This window comes from Pygocentrus nattereri, chromosome 12 (assembly GCF_015220715.1).
Source record: "Pygocentrus nattereri isolate fPygNat1 chromosome 12, fPygNat1.pri, whole genome shotgun sequence".
NCBI lineage: Eukaryota > Metazoa > Chordata > Actinopteri > Characiformes > Serrasalmidae > Pygocentrus > Pygocentrus nattereri.
This window is the reverse complement of record NC_051222.1, coordinates 19,645,178-19,670,850: the sequence shown is the minus strand read 5'-3', so window position 1 is coordinate 19,670,850 and position 25,673 is coordinate 19,645,178. Positions and strand designations below refer to the sequence as shown.

General features: G+C 37.4%; 1 protein-coding gene across 1 annotated transcript; it reads right to left on the bottom strand.

Moving 5' to 3' along the window:
• Positions 1-778: 778 nt before the first annotated feature.
• On the bottom strand, positions 779-23,940 carry tsga10 (testis specific, 10). Its single transcript, XM_017709984.2, has 20 exons — positions 23,880-23,940; positions 22,948-23,007; positions 22,554-22,621; positions 21,710-21,837; positions 20,502-20,657; positions 19,045-19,224; positions 16,884-16,961; positions 15,752-15,903; positions 15,322-15,437; positions 14,997-15,151; positions 13,015-13,070; positions 12,880-12,900; positions 10,920-11,088; positions 9,868-9,978; positions 8,156-8,341; positions 6,910-7,056; positions 5,792-5,994; positions 4,827-4,931; positions 3,227-3,403; positions 779-1,036 (listed from the first exon to the last, which is right to left on the bottom strand). The coding sequence occupies exons 4-20, from the start codon at positions 21,797-21,799 to the stop codon at positions 1,006-1,008; spliced, it is 2,133 nt and encodes a 710-aa protein (XP_017565473.1). The 5' UTR covers positions 21,800-21,837; positions 22,554-22,621; positions 22,948-23,007; positions 23,880-23,940; the 3' UTR covers positions 779-1,005.
• Positions 23,941-25,673: the final 1,733 nt, after the last annotated feature.

Genomic DNA, 25,673 nt, shown 5'->3' with positions numbered 1-25,673 from the left:
AAAATAAATTATTTGGAGCCTGTTTCCCTCACACCACCATGCATGTATCACTCCTCCATGGATAGTTAAAAAAAATCAGGCTGGAATTTTATCTTAAAACAATCGTAAAACAGTGTTTTGGGCATCAGGTAGCATATTCATAAGCATTTCTTGTAATAACTTTCAGTGAGGTACATTTTAGATGTGTTGAACCCAGACATTTCAGTATTTCAGACCAAAACACTCTGAATGACCTTGTTTCCATCTTAACCATTTCATCATTTAGAAATTTTTAAAAATCTGTGACATTCCCTTTAAGATGATCTAAACACCAAGTTACTTTTGGGAATCTGGGCCCAGTTCAGTTTAAAAGAGATTTAGTTGAATGTTCCTTAAATACAACGTAGGCATCTACAAAGCTTCTATAGCTTTCACTCAAAGCGTGTTACCACACATTTTACTATAAATAAATAACCTTATAAACAATTTTTAAATTCCCTAACTTCGGAACATTTGTGGTCATAGTTGTCTAAGTGGTCCTTTTTTTAATCAAGGATACCAGGTGGCTAATTCTGAAGGGCACTCTGTAGCCCTACTTTCACAAATGACACAATCATGCTCCCAAAAAATGTAGATAATTTGACTTTTAACTCCATATTTTATTATTGTGTTGACTTTTTATTCAATAAAAAGCAATATAAAATGCAAAAATACATCATACCATCAACTGTAAGTAAAAAAATCATGAAAACAATGACAATGAAATGAAAATAGCAAAATTCCACAATATATATAAACATATAAAAGTGTAGCACCATCTAAGCAAAACAATTTTCAATCCTTAAATTTCAATCATTAAATGTTTTCATTTTAAATTTCAATCATTAAATAGTTTCAGTGGCTCAAGGACAGAGTGATAACACTTCAAACGGAGTTACGATTATTTATTTAATACAGCAGATGGCCAGTGGTGTCACAGTAGATTTGATGTGTGTCTCGAAAGGAGAGAATCCAGCATCATCCTGCTTAGTCATACACATCTCTAAACATTACACTCCTGTAGAAAGAGATTAGTAAATAATTTATTATTAATGATCTATGACAGGCAAACTATAAACATCAACATTTAAGAGAACCATGATGTTTATTACATAGATATAAAACTGCATGAGCCCAGTGAGACCTGTTAAATGTGTTTATGTTCATTACAGTTATAATTTATGAATTAGTGTAGAATTTTGAACAGTACAGAACATTGTTCAGTATAATTAATTTCTGTATAAATTCATTTAGTTATACAAATGGTACGCAGATTATTACCATATGAAGGAGACGCAGGTGAGCTAAAAGATTTTTTACAAAAATGTTTGGTGAAAAATCAAATTTACACAATCTTCCTTCAGACGTAGTCGAATAGCCCAGACATTTCTGGTGTCTCAAGTTTCCTTGCGCTGGAGCTTTAAAGCCAACATAGCACATCAAACTGAATTCCTAAATCATCATAAACTTGTCTCAAACTGTGTTAAGTAATCTCAAATTGATTTGGACAAGGTCTCGATCAGTGTCTGACATGCTGTATCTATAAAAATCTATAAAAGTACAGCTAAAGCCCTCTTTAAACTATGTCAGGTTTAACTAGCCAGGTGTTGTAAAATAATTTGTAAGGGGCATTCCATTTCAAAACCATAGGCATTAATAGGGAGTTGGTTTGGGACTGTGCTTTATACTTCTCCAGCTGACACTTGGTATTACGCACATTGCTTTTAAGCTTGTGTGCAGCTACTTGGCTATGAAAACCCAATTCAATAAGGTTCTGACACACAGTTGTGCTGATGTTGCTTCCAGAGGCAGTTTGGAACTCTGTAGTCACTGATGTAGCAGAGGTTACTCAGCAGCCTCACTTTGTAAGTTTATGTGGTTTACTGCCTTGTGACTTAGATCCAGTTCACAATAATTACTTACAGTTGGCTGGGGCACATCTAACACGGCAGAAATTTTACAAACTGACTTATGGCAAAGATGATTTTATACACCTTTTAGAATTGGGTGTGGCTGAAACACCAGTGGCTGGTTGCACCAGCTGTGCGTAAGTTTAAATGTAGGCCAGTTGTAAGTGTTTACCAAGTTCAGTTTTATGCATTACTAAATCAAAACAAATTTGCACCACACAAACTAGTTTTAATGTTGAGCTTAGTGGTTACTAAATATTTATACCTCCTCCTCAGCAGGTGTAAGTTTTGGGGAAACTATCAGAAACCACATAGAAAGCACAAAAAGACCAAAACCTAAAAATTCTAAATGCCATATGGTCTGATTTTACTTTCAGCTTTGATTGTCCTGGGTTAAACTATGAGCACAAAGCTAAACACCCATAGCTCAGTGAGATTCAGCAACTGATGAAATGTCTAAACTGAGGCTGCTGTTGTGTCGGTTAGCCATAGACAGTAGTTCAAAAACCTGCATATTTGGTTTTCTCAGGGAAATATTAAAGAATAAACAGACAGTGTCTGTAGATAATCAGGTTTATTTTGTTGAACTTGTACACATTGTTTGCTCTGAGATTTTGGAAAAGGTCAGAACAAGCTGCCATCACATTTCCATGGCAGTGGGTTTATAGATTAGTTCTGAACTTATTGTCATGTTAAAGCAATGCATGCATTAGTTAGTTGTCACTAGTTAAGACTTACAGATATGTGGTGCAACCAAATTTAGTAAAAAGATAGTTGAAACTAACTAATGTAACTAAGGACTCAATAAAGACTTACACACAAACTTAAGTATAAACATACACAAAACAACCCAGTCCTGAACTCAATAATTAGGAGGTGTGTCCACATACTTTTGGCCATATAGTGTAAGCCTGGAATAAAACATTACTGTTCATGTCAGCACTAAGATTAAAATCAAATGCTTCCAGATAAACAACAAAGGCTAACTTTTAGCTAATGTCAAATTCGTACTGGATTAAAAATCGCAGATTTCGTCAGTAATCACTTACATTACAGCAGCTCCCCATATAAAACTAACCCAGCTCAAACAGAGCTTGTGTGTACTTTTATACAACAGGATGTCATGCACTTTCAGAAACCACATGAGCAAGTCTATTATGTGTTAGCTGCATTAGCTTCAGAGCTCTAGTTAAAAAGAGGCAAACTCTGAACACCAAGTAACTTTGTGAAGACTACATATACGAAATTTTTCTGATTTGCTGAACAATTCTTTTTATGGTAGTGTAAGCTGTGTGGACCTGTCAGGTGAGCGTTCAGGTGGCAGGTGGTCTGGTGAGGTGTGGAGGGGGGACCAGGACGTGTGAGGGCTGAGGGAATGGCGAGAGGGAGAAGAAGAACGCAGAGTAGAGGAGAGGAGCGGAGAGCGCAAAGATGAGGAGAGGCCAAGCCTGCGCAGCTCCTGTGCTGCACGCTCCCTGAGAGAGTAAGAGAGAGAGAGAGAGAGAGAGAGAGAGGAGGAGAATGAGAAATATAGGTGTAAATCGTGATGTTGGACCAGCTTTAATTGACAAAAATGGCATTCAAGCCAATGAGAAATTGCAGTATGATTGTAGCAGTTCAGTTTTGATATAAAAATAAATAACAAAAACAAAAAATCACTTTTTTTTTCTCTTTTGTTTCTGGCAGCAGTTTGACTTGGTATCTTAAAATAATTACATATTCTCTCAAAATATTGAAAGAATGTAGAAACGATTACCTATTTACATGAAATATTAACTTAATATCTCTGAATAATCTGACTGATTTTCCTGAGACTTTGAAAAAACTATGTCAAAAAAATTAGTTACTGAGTTTTAAGAAAGTAAATAAATGTTTCAGGATAATAAGTGATTTTTATGAGTTGCCAAGTCATTATTCTGACAAAGAAAGTCATTATTTCAACACAGTAAGTCAATATTTTGATAAAATATGTCATTATTCTGACATAGTACATCTGTGTTTTGACAAAGTAAGTAAATATTTTGAGGGACTAAGTCAATATTTTGACTTAGAGTCAATAATTCAAGACAATAAGTCAACATTTTTACAAACGAAGTCAATACTTCGATATCCTGCTGCCACAAATAGAGAAGGAGCTAAAAAAAACATGGGTTTTTCTCCTCTACCTGTCATGAATGGGCATCCATATGTTTTTTTGTAATTGTGAGAGATGTTCTATGACACTGAGTGCATCACTTCACCTTATTCACCTCTAAGCCAGCAATGGCCCTCAGCATGTAAACTGTTTAATGGAACTATTTTTCTTCACAGATGTAAATAAATTTTCTTATTAATCAGTTTTACTGCCATTGTTGCCTAAAAACCCTTAATGTTAATATTACATCTGTGTTAAATTGAAATAATATACTTGAGATCTTGCTATATCAAGAGACGGACACTGGTGTGCTACAGTCATAGATCATCACACCAATGCCAGTATTAACAGTACCATACTTTCTCCTGTGTTTTATTGCCTACATAAAGTTATTCTGTTTCTGCCATTGTTAAAATTGATTGAAATTTGGTGATACACCAAATCATTTCCTGAAGAGTCATAATCAAATCTAATCATTGAGTTAACAGAATTAAGTGAGGTGCTGAAAAAACACAACAGCATGTTCTTTATGTATTATGTCATATTCATTATGAAATTCTTAAACGATAAGGACATGTATGTAGGCCCACACTTCAATTTCCTCATAACTACATAACTTACTATAAGACTCTAAGCCTTGTGTGACATAGATAGAGTACTAAGTGAACACACAGCCAAAAGCAAAATTCAGACCATAACAGCTGATGCTCTTAAATTTGAGTAGCTAAACGAATAGAATTATGAGCTTTAGGTGCTTCTCTCACCTCTCAAAGCGCTCAGTGGACAGTTGCCTTCTGGTGGCCTCCAGGTCAGCCTCCAGCTGTGCTGATCGAGTCCTTAACTGAGCCATCTCTCTGCTCTGAGTGCTTCTGAGAACAGTGCAACAGAATAGAGCAGAGAAGACTTTAACTGGGGACTTTAACTTTGACTTGCTCCAGTTAAAATGACTTGGCTAGAAAGGGTTAATTTAAAGAAGTATTCCATTACAGATTACTTATTACCTGTTCATAAATGTACCTGTAGCCTAATCCAAAGCATTACCACATTAAAGTAACAGAATCTAAATACTTTCCATTACTTTTGGGTTACTTTTCTTTTTAAAGTCACACCATTAAATAAAGGCTAATTAAATAAGGCTAATAGAAAACTGCACTGTTATGTGAGGCAGAAAGATAGATTATAGTTGACTGGAATGTTGTGCTGAAAACAGAGATGACATTTGTACAGTATACATTATATTTTGTTTGAGTATAGACTAATAATATTTGTGAGAAGTGAAAAGATGAAGTTTAGAAGTCAAGAATTAGCTTCTCAGAAACAAATCTGAGTGATTTTAACAGGAAAATGAAACAATTTGGAACACTGAGACAAAAAGCTCTTAAACTAAAACTACTTTACTAGATTTTGCATTATTTCTTAAAAACATGTTGTTTACCATCACAAAGACAAAGGATCATTCTAGTAGATCCCTAATCAAAAATTATTATAATAGCAGCCATATTAAAAACTCAGACTATAGTCTTTTGGCGGCTTGTGTTAGCACTCGCTTTGGCTAATTGAGCATGTTAAATCTGTGTCCGTGGTTTTTGTGCACCAGAATTTTTATACAAATAATATTGTCCTCCTACAAACAAACACATTTATGGCTGCACCACAGTTATGCCAATTTGCTGCAATATTAGTAAGGTGGCTGTGGTGAAAGTCTTGGAGAACTTGTGTTCATACTCACGCCTTGCTGTCAGCCACAGTAAGCTTGTCTCTGAGCAGCTGGATCTCAGTCAGTCTCTCCTGAGAGCTGAGCTGTCTCTGCAGTTCCTTCTCCCTTGTGCTGATCAGCATGGCCTCCAAACTGCGCGCCGAAGCACGTTCACTGATCAGCTGCTTCCTCAGGAGCTCCAGCTCAGGATGACATTCCTCCAGTTCCTGCTGAAGCTACACAAAAGAAGATCACATACACAGGTATGTCATTCACACACAAGAACCAAATAACGTTAATGATGACATACATACAGACATTGCAATACACCGCACACAATGGTTTCCAAATGTACCAAATTTGCTTTTTGGCAAACTGTTTTTTGTTTGTTTGTTTTGTTATAAAAAATTTTTTTTTTTAACTTGCCCATGTGAGAGCAGAGCGAATGCATTGACTGATTTTCCAAGTTCTTTAATATTTAGTATTTTCAGATTCTGATCCAATGTTTGCAATTTTGTAAATGTCCACTTTCATAAATAAATAATAAAACCAATTCAATTCATGATATCATCAATAGAACAAGCCTTGTATCTCATTTTTGCCATTTTTCCTTTGACATACTTTGAAATTGTTCATAATTTGAAAATCCTCCTTAAAACGTGTTTCATTATTTACCACCCTGTGGTAATTTTATGCTAATAACCTTGTTTGATGTTCTAATGCAGGAACGTCAAACTGAGTTCCCTCTGGGTCACAGTGCTGTGGATATTAGAGTTTGACCTTGTCTCTGAATTCAGTTCATGAAGGTCTTGCTAATTAGCTGATGAGTTGAATTAGATGTTTTTAAGAGGCAGAGCATTGAAGTCTGCAGTGTTTTGACCCATGAGGACAAGACTCTGACCCATGTTTTAAGGCTAAGGTAACTTCAATCTAATCACTTTAAAAGCTCTGCTGCTTGTACATGAGTCACTGGTGATTATTGGTCCAAATAATTGCATTTGGTCCAGGCATTCACTGTTACGAAAACAATGATTTTTGGTCTCCAATATAGTACAGAATATCAAAACTTTTAAAGTATTGTATCAATGTTCGAAAAATATTATCTAATATTATGATAACATTTCAATTTAGTAAAAATGTGTAGCACACACCGCTTCTTTGCTGGTGTCCAGTTTGACACAGAGCTCCTTGGTCTTCTCCAGGTCATGGTGTACATGTGAGCACTCGTCCTGCACCCGCCGCAACTCCTCCTTCAGCTGCACCAGATCAGCACTGCAGCTCCGCTCAGTACTATGCGCCTGTCAGAGAGAGAAAGAGAGAGAGAGAGAGAGAGACAGAATGAGAGGGAAATTAGCTGTGTTACTGATATGAAGCATGCAAAGAATGCTAAGTCTGTGTGGAAACAAACCGAAGTAGCTCAAAATAGGTGGTGATGGTGAGTTCGTCAGCACAGACAGCAAGTTGGTCTTTAGCACATGAATATAACGTGAATTAGCATGACTGAAAAGTCCCCCCAGAAAATTTAGCAAATAGAACACATTAAATATGATACAAATAAACATTGTCTCTTGCAAGGAAAACAGTTTCATTGGCTAACAAGAACCATTAGCATTTTTGCTAGCTAGCTTGTTTTGCTTGTGTTATTGACTGAGCATGGACGAAAGGAATTTAGGGGAGGTGGATTTTTTTTGCAATTTTACCACAATTAAGCACCAAACAAGTTGTTCCCAGGCATCTATTTTTGAAACTCAGGAATGATTGATTCCAGAACTTTTGAGTCAACTCCAGTTCTGATTCCAAGAGATGGAGTCATGCTGATTGAAAAGCATACCAGCATCCATAGCACAACATAAGCTGATTTTGCTGGTGACCAGCTATGCTGGTGTATGCTGGTTGAACCAAGACATAGAAATATAGAAACAAGACACAGAGCACATTATTAATTATGTTTGACTTAAGCAAGTATATTTGAAGTGCTAATACTAGCTACAATAACTTAGCTGACTAACAGGGGATGGCTAAACAGTACCTCTGTCAACTTCTTTAAGTGGGTAGGTGTTTAAACAGTGCGATGTTGTTTGATTATTAGCCAATTTATTGTTACAAATATCACATTTTACATATTTTTTCACTTTGTCTAAAGTAAAATATAACCAGACTATGAATGTGCGAGTTGTGAAAGGATTGCTTTTATCAGTGACTGCCATCATGATTTCCGAATGCCTTGTATCCAGGAATCTATTCTTTTTGAGGTCGACTTTTTGGGGTTGACTAGTTTGTTATTTTCCCATTGGTTATGAGATCACGCCCAGCCCCACAAGACCACCATCTGAGTAGCTCTAGATGATAAGGCTTTATGGTGCATCAGTTTTTTAAAGATGTGTTCTCTGTTCCCACCTCATGCAGGCTGTTCTCCAGGCTCTCCACTCTGTCTTTGAGTCTGCGTTTCTCTGAGTCTGAGGTGCGGAGCTGCAGCTGCAGGTCAGTGATGCTGCTCTCCGCCTGTCTTGCCTGCTCTTCCCAACTCTCGGCCTGCACGCGCACCCGCCGCTGACACTCCTGCAGCTCCTTGCACTCACGCTCCTGCTCAACACACACCTTTTCATGTTTTTCATAATAACATTTACAATCTAAAAGCGTATTCTTTGAAGCTGACTATATAGCTACATAGATATTCACTAGCTTTGCAAAATTTGGAATCACTGTTTTCAAAATAGTTTTTTTTGCATATAATGATTGTAAAGTTATGCTAGAGTTTTGTTAGAGCTCTACAACTTCACAATGAACCAAACTGTAAATGATTCTAAAGTAACTGAGAAAAGCTGTGTAACAAAAAAAATTATGTTTGAATAAAGGACATGCCTTGTATATGGTAGTGATCAAACATGTAGGTAAATAATTTGACAGACATGGCCTTAAATAGATAACTACAGTATGTTTATTATTTAATTAACTTCTTGTCATCCTAAAAAAAGTAGTTGTCAATAGAAAAATGTGATTTTTATGTTGTATTTGGACACTTCTCAGAAAGTAATATGTACCAGATGGTTAACTAGTAAATCACTTCTATTTGGATACTTGTTGGAAGATAAACCCATCACACAAAAAAGAAAGCAGACAGGTTTGGAGAATCCTGCTTTTTCTTTGCTATATTATGAAAGCACACAGACAAAATAGAGCTTCAGTTTTTTTCACATTCACTGCCAAACTGAATGTTTTCCATTATTGGAAAAAGTGAAACCATCGGAAATGTCGAGTTCTTCATTCGTAAATATGACTTTGTCATCTATTTATGTGCAGTTTACAAGTAAGAAAATTAATACTTCACAGTTTCTGATACCACCTAAATGCAGCATTACAACTGGAAAATGCTGAATCACAATTATTATACAAGGACTATGAATGCCTTGTTAATGGGTTTGAGCCAATCAGCTGTGCTGTATGATAGTGTGGGCCTAAACTAGGTCTATTTGGTAATCATATGAAATAACTCATATTCATACCCTCATTGTTGTGCATAAATCTCCATTTTTGTCAATTTGTACATAATTTTAAAAAACTCCTTTAATTTAAAAAAAGCATTGTTGTTAAATTTCACAATGAACAGACCAATAGAAATGCTTCAACTTTGAAAGAAATCTTGCTACAATAACTTCCATTACAAGTTTTTCATAATGATAACAATTAATTTAAAATATTTGACTGAGTCTGCAAAATACTTTGAAATGCAACTACTACGGACATAAGCTGTATGAACAATGCACAATCCACTTTTTGACACAAACCCTGGATGACATTCTATATTTCATCAGAACTACCACATACAGACTGCTAACAATTACCATTTACTAATTAATATGAATGTAACTTTGTGGTAATTACATCATTATAATATAATTAACTTTTACTTTCTTGACTTTTACAAACAATGCAAATACCATAAAGTTAAATTGAACCTAATTGTAAAAGCTGTAAAAGTTATCTTACCATAATGCTGTAATAACCAATAATATCCACTTGTGACACCTACATTTTTCACGGAACGAAGGCAAAATGGTTAAATCTTAATTCATGCATTAAATAATGACCTATATATGTAGCGATCATACCTTTGAAGACAGGAGATCTTCAATCCGAGCAATGTCAGACTGATAGCTCTCCACTTTCTTCTGCAAGTCCTCTACCTCTTGAACTGCCTCATCCATTTTGAGCTGCAAAGCCTGCAAGAGAAAACAGAAGATCTGCTTTGTACCCCTGTCCCAAAACAAATAAGCTTATATTGCTTTATACTTCAGACGTACTTCCTCAGCATTCATATATATATATATATATATACACATATTGCCCTTGTCTTCGTCTCTTTTCCCTTCTTGTTTACCTCCCCTGTTGTCTCCAGCCATGTGCTTTTGTTTTGTTTTGACTCTCCCAATCCGCCCTTGCCTGTCCTGTAGTCATGACCCTCACTTGTGTCTGATTTGTACCCGTGCCCTGTAACTGCTCCCAGGTATTCCTTGTTTGTCCCCCCAAGTATTTATACCCACTGTGTGTTTGCTCAGCACCTTGCTTGGCATTGTTTGTTCTTTGTTCTCAGATTCTGGCTTCATGCATTTATTTCTAGTGTTTTGTACTCAGCTGAGTTCTATTTGTTCTTTCTTTCAGTAATTCTTTCAGTGACTTTGTTGAGTCATTTTGTTTAGCTTTCAAAATGGCTTCAAAATGGAACATAGAAAACACTGCTTGCATCTTCCACCATGTACAGCTCTGAACTCATCACTATTTAGCAACTCTATATACAGGAACAAGCAAAAGTTTGAACACATCTATTCAGATATTCAAAGTGCTATAAAAGAGTAAAAGAGAAAAGAATCAAAAAATTATATATATATATATATATATATATATATATATATAATATATACTTTTTTTAGTATTAAAAGTAGAATACTAAGAGTTATTACCAGTTATTATCTTATATTACTTTAACAAACATGAATTTAGATGATAACAAACATGACAGATGACAGCAAGACACAGACTACTGGGCTGGTTATGTGTGAACAGTGTAAAAGAAGAATCTGATGACTGTGAGTGTGTTGGAAGAGTATTAAAAGAGAAGTGAAGAGTACAGTGCAGTATATTGGCAGAAAAAGAGTTCTCTGACCTGATTGTTGAGTCGTGCTCGGTCCAGCTCATCTCTGAGCTGGGTGTTCTCTCGCAGTGTGACGTCTTTGACCTTCAGCACAGAGGCCAGCTCGTCTCCTGAGTCCAACAGCTTCCTCCTCACAACATCCAGTTCTCGCTCCCTGTTGACTGCCATCTCTTTCACAGCTCTAGAGACATGCATCAAGTTATAAGAATGGCTATATACAGTAATAGCTTGGACACAAATGTGTGACTGTATGTTTCAGATCATCTTTGGCGTAAGATTTTGATGTAAAGTCTCATGCATCAATTCATAGAATTTGTTTCTAAGACAAATACAAGGAGTAAAATTGATGCTTATGCATGAGATTTAAATTTGAGAGCGAGTAAGGTGGCATCAAGGTAAAGGGGGGTAAAATCTGAAATAGAAAATTTGGATACTGCATGATTTCACATCTTATTCTTTAAGTTATGCCTTAGTAAAAAAACAAGGAAAGCACATCCATGAGTAGATGCATCTAAGCTTTGACTGGCACTCTAGAAGCTGTTGCACTGGCATTACAGCAGCTATTATTAAAGGGGAATTCCATAGTTTTTTCAACATTTCTGTATTATTCAATCACTGAGATGTAAACAAAGTCATTCAGAGCAGTTTAGTGTGAAATGGTTAATTGTTATAGAAACATCTAGATTTTATAGATGTTATATATTTCTTTACAGGAGGGGATGATAGGAACCAGAGGTCACATGTCTACACATTGCTAACCGGTGTATAACATCAAGCACAGAGTCATGCAATCTCCATAAACACTGGCAATAGAATGGGTCATACCGAAGAGCTCAGTGACATTAAATGTGGCACTGCCATAAGATGCCATGTTTGCCACAAGTCAGTTCATGAAATTTCTTCCCTGCAGAAATAGAGTTGCAAACTGTCTCTGGATGTAACATCAGTACAAGAACTGTGTGTCAAGGGCTTCAAGAAACAGGTTTCCATTAAAAGCTACAAACGAGTCTAAGACCACTTTGTACTGTGCCAAGCATAGAATAAAGTGCTGCAGAGCATGCCACCACAGTGGATACACCAGAGTCACGAATCATGCTTCATTATTTGGCAGTCTGATGGACCATGGGTTTGGTGGTAGCCAAGAGAATGCTATCTATTAGAACGCATCGTGCTAACAGTAAAATTTGGTGGAGGAGGGATAATGGTCCGAGGCTGCTGTTCAGGGCTCAGCCCTTAATTCCGGTGAAGGTTAATGAAAAGGCTTCAGCAAGCAAAGGCATTTTTGAAGATTATATGACTCCAGCTTTTTATTAACAGTTTGGGGAATGTTTCTCTAAAATGAAGCATTTCACATCAAACCATTCTGAGCAACTCAATTCATTGATTTAATTATGACAATCATTTAATTATGAAAAAGATTTGAAAACTTTGTGAAATTCCCTTTTTAACAAGACTAAAAACCCCAGTATTAGATTACGTCAACAGTTAATTGAGTGTAATTGACCTGAACTCATCTCTATAGAAGGCAATTTAACACCGGGGAAGTAAAGTAAACAGGACACTCTATTCAGATAGATATAGGGCAGGAAGGAGAATATTATACTATGTAGATAATTCTTTTATAGAAAAACCAGAAAACACTAACTAAGGTTTGCACTTTAGAATCAAAAGATTCTCAAGCTTTGGAGTTTTGCAGCGTGAGGTCTTCTGGATTCACCCACATGCAGTGATAAAAAGATCAGGAAAAGAAGCATTAAACTTTTGCTACAGCCCTTTAGAGAGTGTACATAAGACCAAATATTGGATATTGTCATATCTTCTTTCATGTAGAACATTTGCAACATCTGAACACAATCTGAAAACAAGATCTGTAGGTTTAAATTCAAGATCACAGCAGCTGCAACAAGGGTGAGTCCAAAGACTTCCCGAGCATCAAAGCTAACACAAGAACACCCCTGTAATTACCCTATACCTCGATGGTGAAGATAAGATTCTGTGAGATTTCAAAGAAAACAAACCAGTGAGCTTGCACAGTGCACTCCTCTCAGAGAGGACTGACTTAAAATGTTTTGGCATTTTTGCTTATGTAGCAGAAGCAGTCACTCACTCTATGGTGGTCTCAAGGTCTTCGATCTGTAGCTTCAGAGTGTGGATGATGTTTTCCTGAAAGAATACAGAAATAAAATGCAAAAAGGAAACCGACAAAAAGGAGAGAAAAATCAAACAAAGGAGCTGCCTGTGTTCTCAGAGCAATGGACTGCCCACTCCAGAGTCCTTACCTCAAAACCACTGAATGTGTTTGGAATTACTTGGATCTTGAGAAGCAGAAAATACAGCCAACTTCTAAGACTGAATTTTGGAGGTGTGGAAAAATATCTTTGCAAAACTAAAATTTACTCTTCCAAAAAGAATAGAAGCTGTAATAAGGCAAAGGGTGGACACAGTAAACACTAAAAAATGGCTCCTCTGATAATCATGAGCAAAATGAGCTGTAAAAATATTCCTAATTACTTAGTATTTTGATCTTACATTCAAAATATCAGGAAAAATTTAACCTTTATTTAAGGTATAATAGTTGAAAGACAAAAACTAAATCTTGTAATTTACTTATTTTACAATTTTACTTAAATTGTTGGCACCCCATAATTTTTTATAAGTAAAACCTAACTAAAGTATATTCCCATTCATATTTTATATATTAAAGTTCATCTCAGTTATTAGGAACACTTAAATGGTCAGCAATGATTTCCTGATATTGTGAGAGTAAACACAGGCCAAATGCCCTCCATCACTATGAGAAAGACTACAGAAAACAGCAACAATGTGTGACAAAATGCGGTTTAGCTGCACAAAAAAAAGAAGATAGCTAAGCAGTAAAGAATGACTATTTCCACTATCACTACATTAATTAAGAAGCTTAAAACAACTGGTGATGTTAAGAATCTGCCAGGAAAAGGGCATATATCTATTCTGACCCCACACACAGTGAGGAGACAGTTTTGTACGGCCAAAGACTCTCCAAGGATCACAGATGGGGAACTGCAGACATTAGTTAGATCTTGGGGTCAAAATGTCTCTAAAACTACAATCAAAAACCACCTATATAACCATAGGTTGTTTGATGGGGTTGCCAGAAGAAAGCTGTCAAGCACCAACAAACTCCTACATTTGGCCAGACGTTACCAGAACTTTCATTGGGACCATGTTCTATGGTTAGATGGGAGCAAAATAGAGGTTTTGGATACAAACACCAGAAGTAAGTTTGAGTTAGACCCAAAGGTAGCCATGCAGAAAAGTACCTCATCCCCACTATGAAGGATGGTGGTGGATCTGTGACACTGTTGAGCTGTTTTTCTTCCAAAGGCTCTGGACAATTTATTTGGATACATGGTATCACAGACGTCATCAAGTACCAGCAGAAATAAAATCAAAACGTTACTGCCTCAGCCAGGAAGCTTAAAGTGGGACACAGTTCGGATCTTCCAGCTGGAGAATGATCTAAACTTGCCTCAAAATCAACACAAAAATGGTTCACTGACCACAGAATTAAGGCTTTGCCATGGCCACCCCAGTCCCCTGACCCAAATCCCATAGAAAACCCTCAGGTTGACCTGAAGAGGACAGTCCACAGTATGGATCACAGAATCTGGTGAGGTTCTGTATGCAGGATGAGTCTCAGATCCTTTGTCATGTGTCATTTACTGTCATTATAGGAGAAGACTCAGAGCTGTTATCTTTGCAGAGGGAGGCTGCACAGAGTATTAAATGAAGGCATGCCATTAATTTTGGCACACACAGATTTAAGAAAAATATTATCTCCTGATAACATTTAGGTTTTCTTTTTAGTCATTGTACTTTACAAATGTTAGATTTTTGTTAATATTTTGAAAGAAGGAAAAAGCATCAGCATTAAGAAAATTAAGAATGTTTTTTTTTGTTTTGCTCATGTTTACCAGGGGTGCCAATATTTGTGGAGGGCACTGTATAATAGATATGCAATATATTATTAGTATTATTACATATAAGTACTTAGACATTTATAACAGATAGGACACATATAAAAACAAATGTGTGTTTGTGTATGGTTACCTTGTCATCTAGCTGTTTGTTAGCAGAGCAGAGAAGGTCACTTTTTTTCTCCAGCTGTTCCTGCAGTCTGTCTCGGTGCTGGTCAAGTTCAGAAACAGTGTCCTGTAATGCCCTCAGTTCTTCTTTTAGACTATTTGCCTCCTTCATCAAAACATCTACTCATACACACAAACAAGAATATAATGCAGATAATCATAATCCTCTAAATGCTCATAATAATAAAGTCGACAATGACTATAAGGTCAAATGAAGAATATTTGTTTCTATTGCTTCTATGTCTTTGTACAGTTTGTACAAATTTAAATACTGGTGTAAAAACCCTCACCATTCCTCTCATCCAGCTGTTTGTTTTTCTCCTGAATGTTTTGAAGCTCTCCGATCCTGCTGGTCAGTCGCCGCTGGGTCTCACTCAGTGCACTCTCTGCATGACTGCTGGACAACCTGTTGTGCAAATTATTTACTGCTAAAGAATGGACTGGCCATGTAAAATTAATTTATGGCATGTTATAAATGACTGACAATGTCTAAGCATGGCAAGCCTGTTAATTATGTGATCCTTGAATTATGTGATCCCTAAAAATGACATTAAAACTGAACTGTGCACACCTTCAAAGATACCACAACACGCTGTAGAAAAATGTCAAATGGGTAGACTTTGTGCACTTTGTGAAGAATGTTGTAATATTTCTATTTTAAATTAAAGTTTTACATTAATTTAAAAATGTATGCTCAGTATAGAAGTAGCATTGGCTAACCTCAACATAGTGCATTCATTCTTGAGGCGGTTGAGTTCATCTTCACCAGCAGTCAATTTTCTGCCCAGTGTGTGTACTTCCTCCTCCAGTCCCATCATCGCTTCCCTCATCTGAGCCTGCCTGCTCTTCTGCTCTGCTCGTTCCTGCTCCAGCTGAGAGCCAACAACATGGTTTTGAAACTGGTTTTTGTAGGTTGGCAGAAATCACAGTTCCCCTCTTACCTTAGATGTAGTTGATTAGACAAGACATGTTTAGTGTCTAATGATGCTTCTTTAGTTTTGTACTGGTGTTAGAAGGCTAATGTAGCTAAAAAAGTAGTGCAAGTGTGTACCCCACCACTTAGCAGTCTGCAAACTATATGCATAAATCATCACTCACCACTCACTTGCCCTAAATTGTGTCAAGTTGTTAAGTAATCTTAAACATACTTGCTCATGTACTTTGCTTATGTACTTTATGTACACATATTGTTATCTAAAAGTACTGTTTTTAGGAACTACAACATACGTAAGTCAAATCTAGGTATAGGTATTTATAAAAATATAAAGTTGTATAAAATATTCATGCTATAATTTTAGATTATATGAAATATAGGCATTGGTCATTTAGATTTGATCAATATTTTAAACCAATATTTAATGATGAATTTATTGCACTACAGGAGCACAGAATGTTTAGGTGACGCTGGACTAGAATGTCTGAATTTTATTCATCTTAATGCATTTGTATTTCTCTACAAATACATGTTACAATTCTCTATACTTCTAATCCAGTCATAGTTTCTACATTTTATAAATGTTTAGATATTGGCATTGACAGAAAGGCATAAGAAAAATATTGCATATTGTCATCGGCCCACAATTCCCAGATCAGCGCATCCCTAGTTAGCTAACTGATAAAACTTTTCTGTTACTCATTAGCCTACATTAGTCATGTAGCACCAGTCATGAACTAAAGAAGCAGATTTCAGATACCAAACTTGTCTTGGCTGATAGTTTACATTTAAAATAAGGGGCAATTGTGTAAATCAAACTGTCACTTTAACAGGTCAGTTGAGAAGCTTAAGGTATTATAAGCACGTGCACTGATGTGAAGTCAATAAGAGTGTTTAAGGATCTCAGTGACGTCTTACTGTCAGTACGGCATTCTGCAGGTCCTCTACGCTCTGCTCCAGGTGAGCTCTCTCACTTATAGCCGTCTCTTGAGAGATCTGACACAACACACACACAGAAAAACATTCAAGATGGGAAATGCCTCACACACTCACAAACACGACTATGAAAAGCTTCTTGTCTCCATTTACGGTCTTCCGTTCTCTCCACTGGGAGATGATTCATCATCTTATTGTTTTTAGCAGAGACAACTACTACACACATGATTTTCCATAATTGCATCATATAAATAACAAATAGTCTACATCATGCAGCACACATGTCCATGACTTTACAAAAATAATAAGCCTGTGGAGATCCTCCAATGGTTCACTTAAGTTCGTTTACGGCTATGGCTTATAGTCTTTTTGTAGCCTTTGTTAAAGAATGGTTGATTTATACTGTACTGTAGAAATGTGTGAGTACATTCTTTCATCTGTACATTTATCTCAATCTAATCTCCTCAGAAATACCTCCTTTGCCCATTTTAGATGAACATGAGAAAGACGTTTGCAGGGCAGCTAAGCTTGGGCAGTTGCTTGTTTGAATGTTAGTGTGTCTTTGAAGGAGAACATAATGTCATAATGTTTGGGAACAGCTTTTGTTGTTGTGTCAGACTCAACCAGTAAACTTATTAAAGAATCAAATCTGTGGACCAAAGAAAAAAAATGTTTTTATGTCATTTTAATTAATGTTGTGCTATAACCCAACCCAAACTGGCCATTGTTTATTCAAACTATGCAAACACTTCAACAGTAAAATACAGACACTTGCAGTAGACCTTGAAATATTATATGGATACCTGAAACATTCATAGTTTAAATGTCCCCAGGAGCTCAGTCTTTTAAACCTTCCTATTTGCTTGAACGAGACACTTTGTAACATGGAGTGATGTTGAGGCGGACGCACATGCGAAGACAAGCAAGATTTATTATGGGCAAATCCAAAATCAGGGTCAAGACAGTCCAGGTTCAGGTAGTCAACACGAAGAGCAGGAGGGACAGACATGACAAGGAACACAGAAGTCCAAACACTTAACAAAAACTCTTCAAATAATACATATACTACGCACACAACATCAACAACAGCACATAACAAACAAAGACCAGCAAACACAAGGGGCAAACACAGGGTTTAAATACAAACCAGGACAACGAGGGACAGGTGAGAAACAGGTGGAAACTATCAGGGGTGGAGCCATGAAACAAGAGGGCAGGACTGAAAACCAAAACAGAAGCACCTGGACAGGACTGGGAGGGGCCAATCGTGACACACATGGCATCCTTTCTTTGCTGCATGTTCATTAAGACTCATTATGTCTGAGCCACTGATGCATTTTGATGATACGACTGGTGTGGAATTGTGTAGAACTGTGTAGAATTGAGGTGTTGGACTGTCATTGGGGTAGGAGAGTCGGAGCACATTACATTGCAGTGCATGCTGGTGACTGTAATGCAGCACATTGTGAAATGTGCTAATATCAATAGAACATTAAAATATTTTTGCGGGCCAGATAGGATTGTGATCTGGCCTTGCGGGCCTTGTGTTTGATATAGGGGCTGTAACTTGTTGGCTTTAAGATTGAAAGGATGTGAGGGTTCAAGCAGCAGTAGATTGCACAAAAGTAAGGAGTGAAGTTAATTACTGACAGATCAGATATTATATTTAATATATAGCTGTAGTGCAGCATTTTATACCTCAGTTTCAATTCATGACTTTACATTGCTTTCTCATTTATCACTGTTCTCTCATTACAATGCCCAGTCCCTATGTTGTCAACCAATGCTGACTGCTAACCAAGCCACTGACCCATAGGCTAATACTGTAAATAAAACCAAGCTAGCATTAGTCTAGTTAATTAAGCAGCGTTTACATTTTGGCATTCAAAAAAACCTTTTATCATGCCGCATGACACTATACCACCAATAGCAGCATGGAGCCAAATGATCAAGCTAAAACACTGACTAACATCAAATCACCATTTGTTATATTCATTTTTGTATTTATGTTGGTCTTTAAACAAGAAAGATAAACTATTTCAAATGCAATTTTGTCAGGTGTCCTGAAACTTTTTCACAGTACTGTATGATGAGTTCCCTCTCAGACGTCCCTCTCTATGTCACATATGTCTCTGCATATTACCTTGAGTCTCTCTCTCAGGCTGTCTCTCTCAGTAGTCATGCGGTGCAGGTCAGTCATGGCCTCGTCTCTCTCTGCCTCCACACGCTTGAGGATGCTCTGAGCCGTCACGGTACACTTGGGTCCTCGTGATGTCTTTGACCTCATCACCATACGCCGCAGGTCTGCTATCTCCTCCTGAGCCTGTCAAAAGCAGAGAGACTTAGAATAAGGTCTGCTCTGAAAGCATGAGCCTGGGGCCGTCACATTTACGATGTACAGCACTGCTAGCTGCTTTTCAGCTTTTTAATGTGTCTGGGTGATTTATAAAAGACACTTGAGTGTTTTGGTTTGGGTGCCAGGTGGTTACATCAGTAGTAACATCCTCCTGAAATGATCACATTCTGGGATGCAAATCAATGCAGTATGTAATAGACTATTTCAAAGCCAAAAGTCAAGTATTACACGACTACAGTTAGTACAGTACAACCTTTTAGATTGTTTAATGAAATCGTGGCTGTTGTGTTTTTCAAGTGAGATGTTAAAGGTCTAACCAGATTGTAACTAATGCAAAGTTAAAAAGCCAGGGTCTGTTTTCCTATGGAGGGGTATTAGTGGGCAACTTATACATCTGTGAAGGCACCTTTTGGAGCACATTGAAAAGGTGTGTCACATAATGAAGTGCAAAATATGACCTTTTAAAATTGGATCCATTTGTGTCTTCATCTCAAACCAATAATTTAAGTGCTGTTAAAAAGGAAAAGTGATATAATACAGTGGTAAACAACTGGAACGTGTTACAGGCAAGATATTTGGTTCTTAAGGTAAAACATCAAATATTGTTTTTTAAGTTTATAATGCTTTTTCAATTTTAAATAGGGCAAACAGAATTTACAAATCACTGTTTTCTGTATTTGTTGGCATTTCAGATACTATCCCAACCTTTTTGGAATTGGGTTTCATTACCAGTTAGCACAGTGAAAACTGCATTCCATTGACTACATATGAAGTAAGGGCATAATAGTGTGTGTTGGACTAGTAGGCATTCCTTGCCTTCCTTGCATATGTGTAGACAGTAGAACAAAAAGAATAGAATTATCAACCATTTGTCACTGTGCTTGCATACTGTGAAATTAGACCTCTGCATTTAACCCATCCGTGCAGTGAAACACCCACATACATGCACACTAGTAAACACACACACTAGGGGGCAGCGAGCACACTTGCCCGGAGCAGTGGGCAGCCCTATCCACGGCACCTGGGGAGCAACAGGGGGTTAGGTGCCATGGACTGTGAGCCAAGGGGATCGAACCAGCGACCTTCCGGTCACAGGGCTGGTTCCCTAACCTCCAGCCCACGACTGCCCAAAAGTAGGGTGTCCCTGAGCAGTGTTTGAACCACCACTGTACAGATTGGCGGTCCATGACGTTACTGCTACGCCACCAGGACACACAGAGCGTAGAGCATAGAGCACCTCCTACCTGCTGATAATGCATCCTGGTCTTGTCCCGATCAGCTGTGAGCACTCGGACATTGGCCTGGATCTCAGAGAGGTGACGTTCGTATTTATCCAGCATGTTCTGCAACTCATCCCTCTCCCTCAACACCCTCATCAGCTCTGAGTCATAGGTACCCCCCTTAAAAAAAAAAAACAGAAAAAAACAGAAAAATATAAAGCATAATTGTATTTTCAGATTTTGAGTTGAAGATAGACAAATAAAATAGATGACATTTCAAGATCTAACTGAGATAACACAAAATAAAATTGCTCCTCACATGTATTTCACAATGACCTGTCACACAATGTCTATTTAAATGACATAATGAATTACATTTACATTCAGTTCACTCTCTGTATCGACAGGTTTAAGTCTGCAGGTCTCACCTTTTTTCGTTTTGATGTTAGATTATAATAAAAAAAATCTTTTCACAAAACAAGACCATACACAACAATTTTTTGGGAGATTAAAATAACCATGTATTTCTTCCTCTATACCTAACATGGTATAGATTAAAAGAGTTATGAGTGATTAATAACGCTATTATTGCAACTTCTAGGAAAATGACTGCATTTGTTCATTTTAGCTGTACTAAAAGTTACTTTTTATGCAATGTGCTTAATATTAATAACACAGGTAATTTAATTAGAGGCAACTTAAGCATGTGGAAACTAGCGCTGTTCCAAAAATGATACAGTATCAGTGTCAGCACCAGTACCAGTTTGATTATTTCATGCTTGCAAGCAAGCAGTTAATTGCGAAATTTGTGAAGCCAGTATTTGGAGGGGTGGCATGAGCAGCAAGGATTTCAATACATAAATACATACATATGATTTACTTAGGCATTCAAAATCATGCCAAAGAGCACAGCAACCTTAAATAACTCTGAAGCTGCTCAAAAGTGAAGTCATCCTACCAGTAAATGGCATTAATTCAAGCTTAGTATGTTTATTTATGACACATTGTTTTTACCATGATAAAATATTTAAGAAAGTGAAATGGTATAAATATCATGGTCTATGAAGTAGTTAGACTTAGGACTGGTATCAGTACTCTGTGTTGATACTTGACGTTCAGATGTTGGGATTAATGCTGAAAAGGACGTGCTATCAGTGCTATCAGCATCCTAGAAATATGCCATAACAGTGATTTCTAAAGATGAACTATCTGTTGTGTCCGCTCATTTGTACCTTGACAGGGGATTGTCTAGTGGGGCTGCGGCTGGTGGAGTTTGCCCTGGTGGGGCTGACTGATCGGCGGGACTTCAGCGTGCTCTTCATCCTCTCAGCCTCTGGTCTGTAGTGGCCCCTCTCCTGCTCTAAAATGTGCAAAAATCAGTCCAGACGTCTCACACACAACTCCCTTTCTAAACATGAGGGATAATAAACCTCTTCACGCTGCGTACACTAAAATAGATTTAAAGCTACTGTTATTTGGTGACAGCTCTTAGTGAAAAGAACACACTGGCATTTGATTCTTCATAGACTGTAGAGCGGATATCTGTGATTAATAGTCTGTGATTAATCCAGGTTTAGGTACTAAGGTTGTGATTAATCCAAGTTTAGGTCCTTAGGCTGACATAAAGTCAGGTTTAGATACTCAGGCTGTGCTTAATACAGGTTAAGGTACTCAGGCTGTTATAAATCCATGTTTAGATACTCAAGCTGTGATTAATCCAGGTTTAGATATTAGGACTGTGATTAAGACAGGGGCCACTAAAACATCTTGTTTGAGAAATATATTGGTATTTTATAACTGAAACAGAAATCAGTTTTTTGTAGTGTCTTGTGTCAGGCCCTGTGAGATTTTTATATATAGCATAAAAGAAAAATATTACACTTTAAACTGAGCACAAAATGACACATTACTAAATAAAGAAAACATAGGTTGCTGTTTATAAATTAAAAGCATTATGTTTGCTTATGAATAACTTCGGTTGGATAAAAAATGTCATGGTTTGTTCTCACAGCACTAGTTCAGGCCAAATGAATGGCCTCAGGTTAAATACTGTGAGTGTTAAAAGCTCTGGGCTACCTCCTCAGACTCCAGCTTTGACAGTAAGTAGTCCTTTGTCTCCCCCTTCTGGTTGTGCTCTGAACACCCTGTAATAAAAGTGAGCTCAAATCAGAGTTGCAACTAATAAACACGTTTACTCCTGCTTTGATTCTAATGAGTAATGCTCTTATCCTCTGCTGAATCAAAGTAGCAATACTCTGTCTGTTTTTCTGCTTGAATAAAAGCACAAATGTACTTACCTGTAATTACAGCAACAGCAAAAGCAAATAGTTTTCAGCATTATTTTAACAAAACTGCCTCAAACTGTGCACCTAGATATTTGACAGTCATCTGGCAGTCAGATTTATATTATTTAGTAATTTAACTGGTGGTCTACATGGTACAGCAAAGTTTTTTTATTAGTGCAATGTACCTCAGTCCACCAAGCAAAACAGCCAGCCAACAGTGTCCTGGGGGCAGCGTCCTGTGACCACTGAAGAAAGACAAGAGGATGACCAACATAGACTGTGCAGCAGCAGATGAGCTGCTGTCTTTAACTTTATAAGGTAGACCAAAAAGTTAGGAGTGTCTGACAGAGTGGACAGTGAATGGACACAGTGTTTAAAAACTCCAGCAGTGCTGAGAGTGATCCACTACCCAAATAATACCCAAATAATGCTCTGTGGTGGCCCTGTGGGGGTCCTGACCACTGCAGAAGATGGTAGAATTACACAGAAAAACAGATAGAATACAGTCTGTGAACGTAGAACTACAAAGTGCTCCTATATGTTAAGTGGAGCTGATAAAATGGACAATATAAATGTACAAGTTGGGGAAAAAATCTTTACACATGAATATTGACTGTGTGGTGAAAATGAGAATTTAGTCGCTTCTGTTTGTTTCAGGTTGGACCCCAGTCCATCTATTTTTCCATGTAAGTAGTTATCCCCTTTTCACTCTGTTCTTTAATGGTCAGGACCCCAAGAGGACCACCAAAGAGATGGCATTGTCATGTTTTGCTGTGTTACATCGTTTTGATATTTTGATGCACAATTTCTAAGAGATCTGTGAGGCAGCAGACATGTTAGCCACAAAAACCTTCTCAACTGTTCATCAAAATAGCATAGCATCATCACTGTAGCAACTCACAGTAATTTTACTGCTGATATTAAAGTACATTTAACTAAAGCAAGTAAGTTTATGCTTAAACTCAACTAGCTGATGTAGCTAGAATACGTCTTCTCGCGTAAATCTCTCCTATTTTACCAACAGCTTTTCTACTTTCACTCAATTTCAGAGCACTAATATTGGGTAAACGGAGAGACACACTCTAGGGAAAAGCACGAACAAAGACACGACACTTACCACACAGAGCTGGAACTGCCCATTTAAAAGCCCATTTAGCACTAACTAGTTTACCCCGTTTACTTGACGGACTGCAGACCAACACAACACAAGCGGCGCGGAGGTTGTCATGACAACTTGAAAACGGTCTTGGCTAAAACGTTCGTTAAAAATTGTTTCTGTTTCAATAACATTATCTCTGAACTGGCGACCGCGTCAATATTTCGGTTTTTAAAACAACTTAAAACGTACTTAACGAGGTGAGAAACACAATTTCCGTCACCGCAGGTAAAAGCTACTTTGCTTTTACTTCTCTGTGTTTAGGACTGAAAGTTCACAGAAGTCAACCAAGGCTGAATCCCAAATGGCTCCCAGCTCCCTAGCTATGTAGCTAGTGCACTACTTTGGTTTCTGTTTCTGAACTCCACCGATTTTCAAAACTTCTATATAATTAAGATGTAAATGTGTATATGGTTAAGATGTAAACAAAGCCATTCAGCGTGGTTTGATGCAAAATGCTATACTGTAGAGAAATTCCATAGTCAGGATTGTTCACAGTGGTGGTGATAGGAACCAGACGTCCACCACTAAAAGCTCCCTCACGGAAAGTTTATACATGAGGTGGTTATGGTTATGAGATGGTAATACACCGTCTAATGCCTGAAACATTGTTTACAGTAGTTTTATGAATATTTATGGCTTAGAATGTATTTTACTTCATTTATTTTAATCCATTCATGGGGGAGGGGTACACGCAGAGTGCTGTGACGAAAAAGATTTTCAGATTTAACACCATTTTACATATTTTTCATAAACATTACATATAAAAACCCAGAAGACACGTGTAGGTTCACTTGTGGTTTCGGGATAGTAAAGAAAGTGGCTATATTTGATTTGTACACATTGCGACCCCTGGTTCCTATTACCACCACTTTAAGTTCCTCTGCAATGTTCACATCAAACTACTCTGAAATGATTCTGTTTACGTCTCACTGAATTGTTCAAAAATGTTGAAAAATTGGTGAAATTCTCCTTTAAGAACTATGTTACGTGCGCGATCAGGAGCCGTTCAGTCCATGACTGAACCCAACTGGCTCTGTTTCACATACAAAGCGCTCTTTTAGGGTGAAAGCCATCATTTCAGGACCTGTGCAGAGCACATAGGGAGCAGGGCCCTATTTGAGATTCAGCCCAGTGTAATGAAGTCAAATTTACTTTACTACTTTAATACGTTATACTCACCGTCAGCCTCCTTACTAACTTTTTAATAATATTTACTTAGTAAATGGTAGGACTGTATAACGTTAGCACTAATAGCCCACTTAAGTTTTGATAGCACAAATCTGTGAGCCTCTTTCAGTACGTATTCGTCCTAAAAAATATCTGTTCAAGTGAGAAATGGAGAAGAATTAAGGACATTTCCGAGTTAAATATAAACAGTATTACCTTTCTAATGCGGCTGAGGCGACACAGGTGACACGTCCTTCAGATTTAAACAGCTTTAGTTCGCAGGATAAAGGCGGACAAATCACAGATGAGCGTTAAACAGCAAAGCGAAGACGTCGGAATGATAACAACCAATCAGAGGACGCGTTCTTCTCACGTGCGCGGTCCGTTGCCCTGACAACGAGGCGGAAAAATATAGGGGTTTCTTTGTAGATGGTGTGAGTTTCACAGATACTTTTAAACATATCTAACAACAGGACCTGAGTTCACAAGTGGGAAGGTGGGGAGAATTCCTGTCTTGAAGCCTGTCTTGTCTAAAAAGAGCAAGTCTTCCCACCGAAATATCGTAATTATCCCATAAAGTGGAAC

Bases quoted from the DNA above. Each gene is read 5' to 3' on its own strand.
- tsga10 (XM_017709984.2), bottom strand. From the start codon at position 21,799: ATGAAGAGCACGCTGAAGTCCCGCCGATCAGTCAGCCCCACCAGGGCA. The intron at 3,404-4,826 runs GTGAGAGAAGCA...TTACTCTCTCAG, and splicing joins TCCACTGAGCGCTTTGAGAG to GGAGCGTGCAGCACAGGAGC. The intron at 1,037-3,226 runs GTCCACACAGCT...CTCTTTCTACAG, and splicing joins CCTGAACGCTCACCTGACAG to GAGTGTAATGTTTAGAGATG.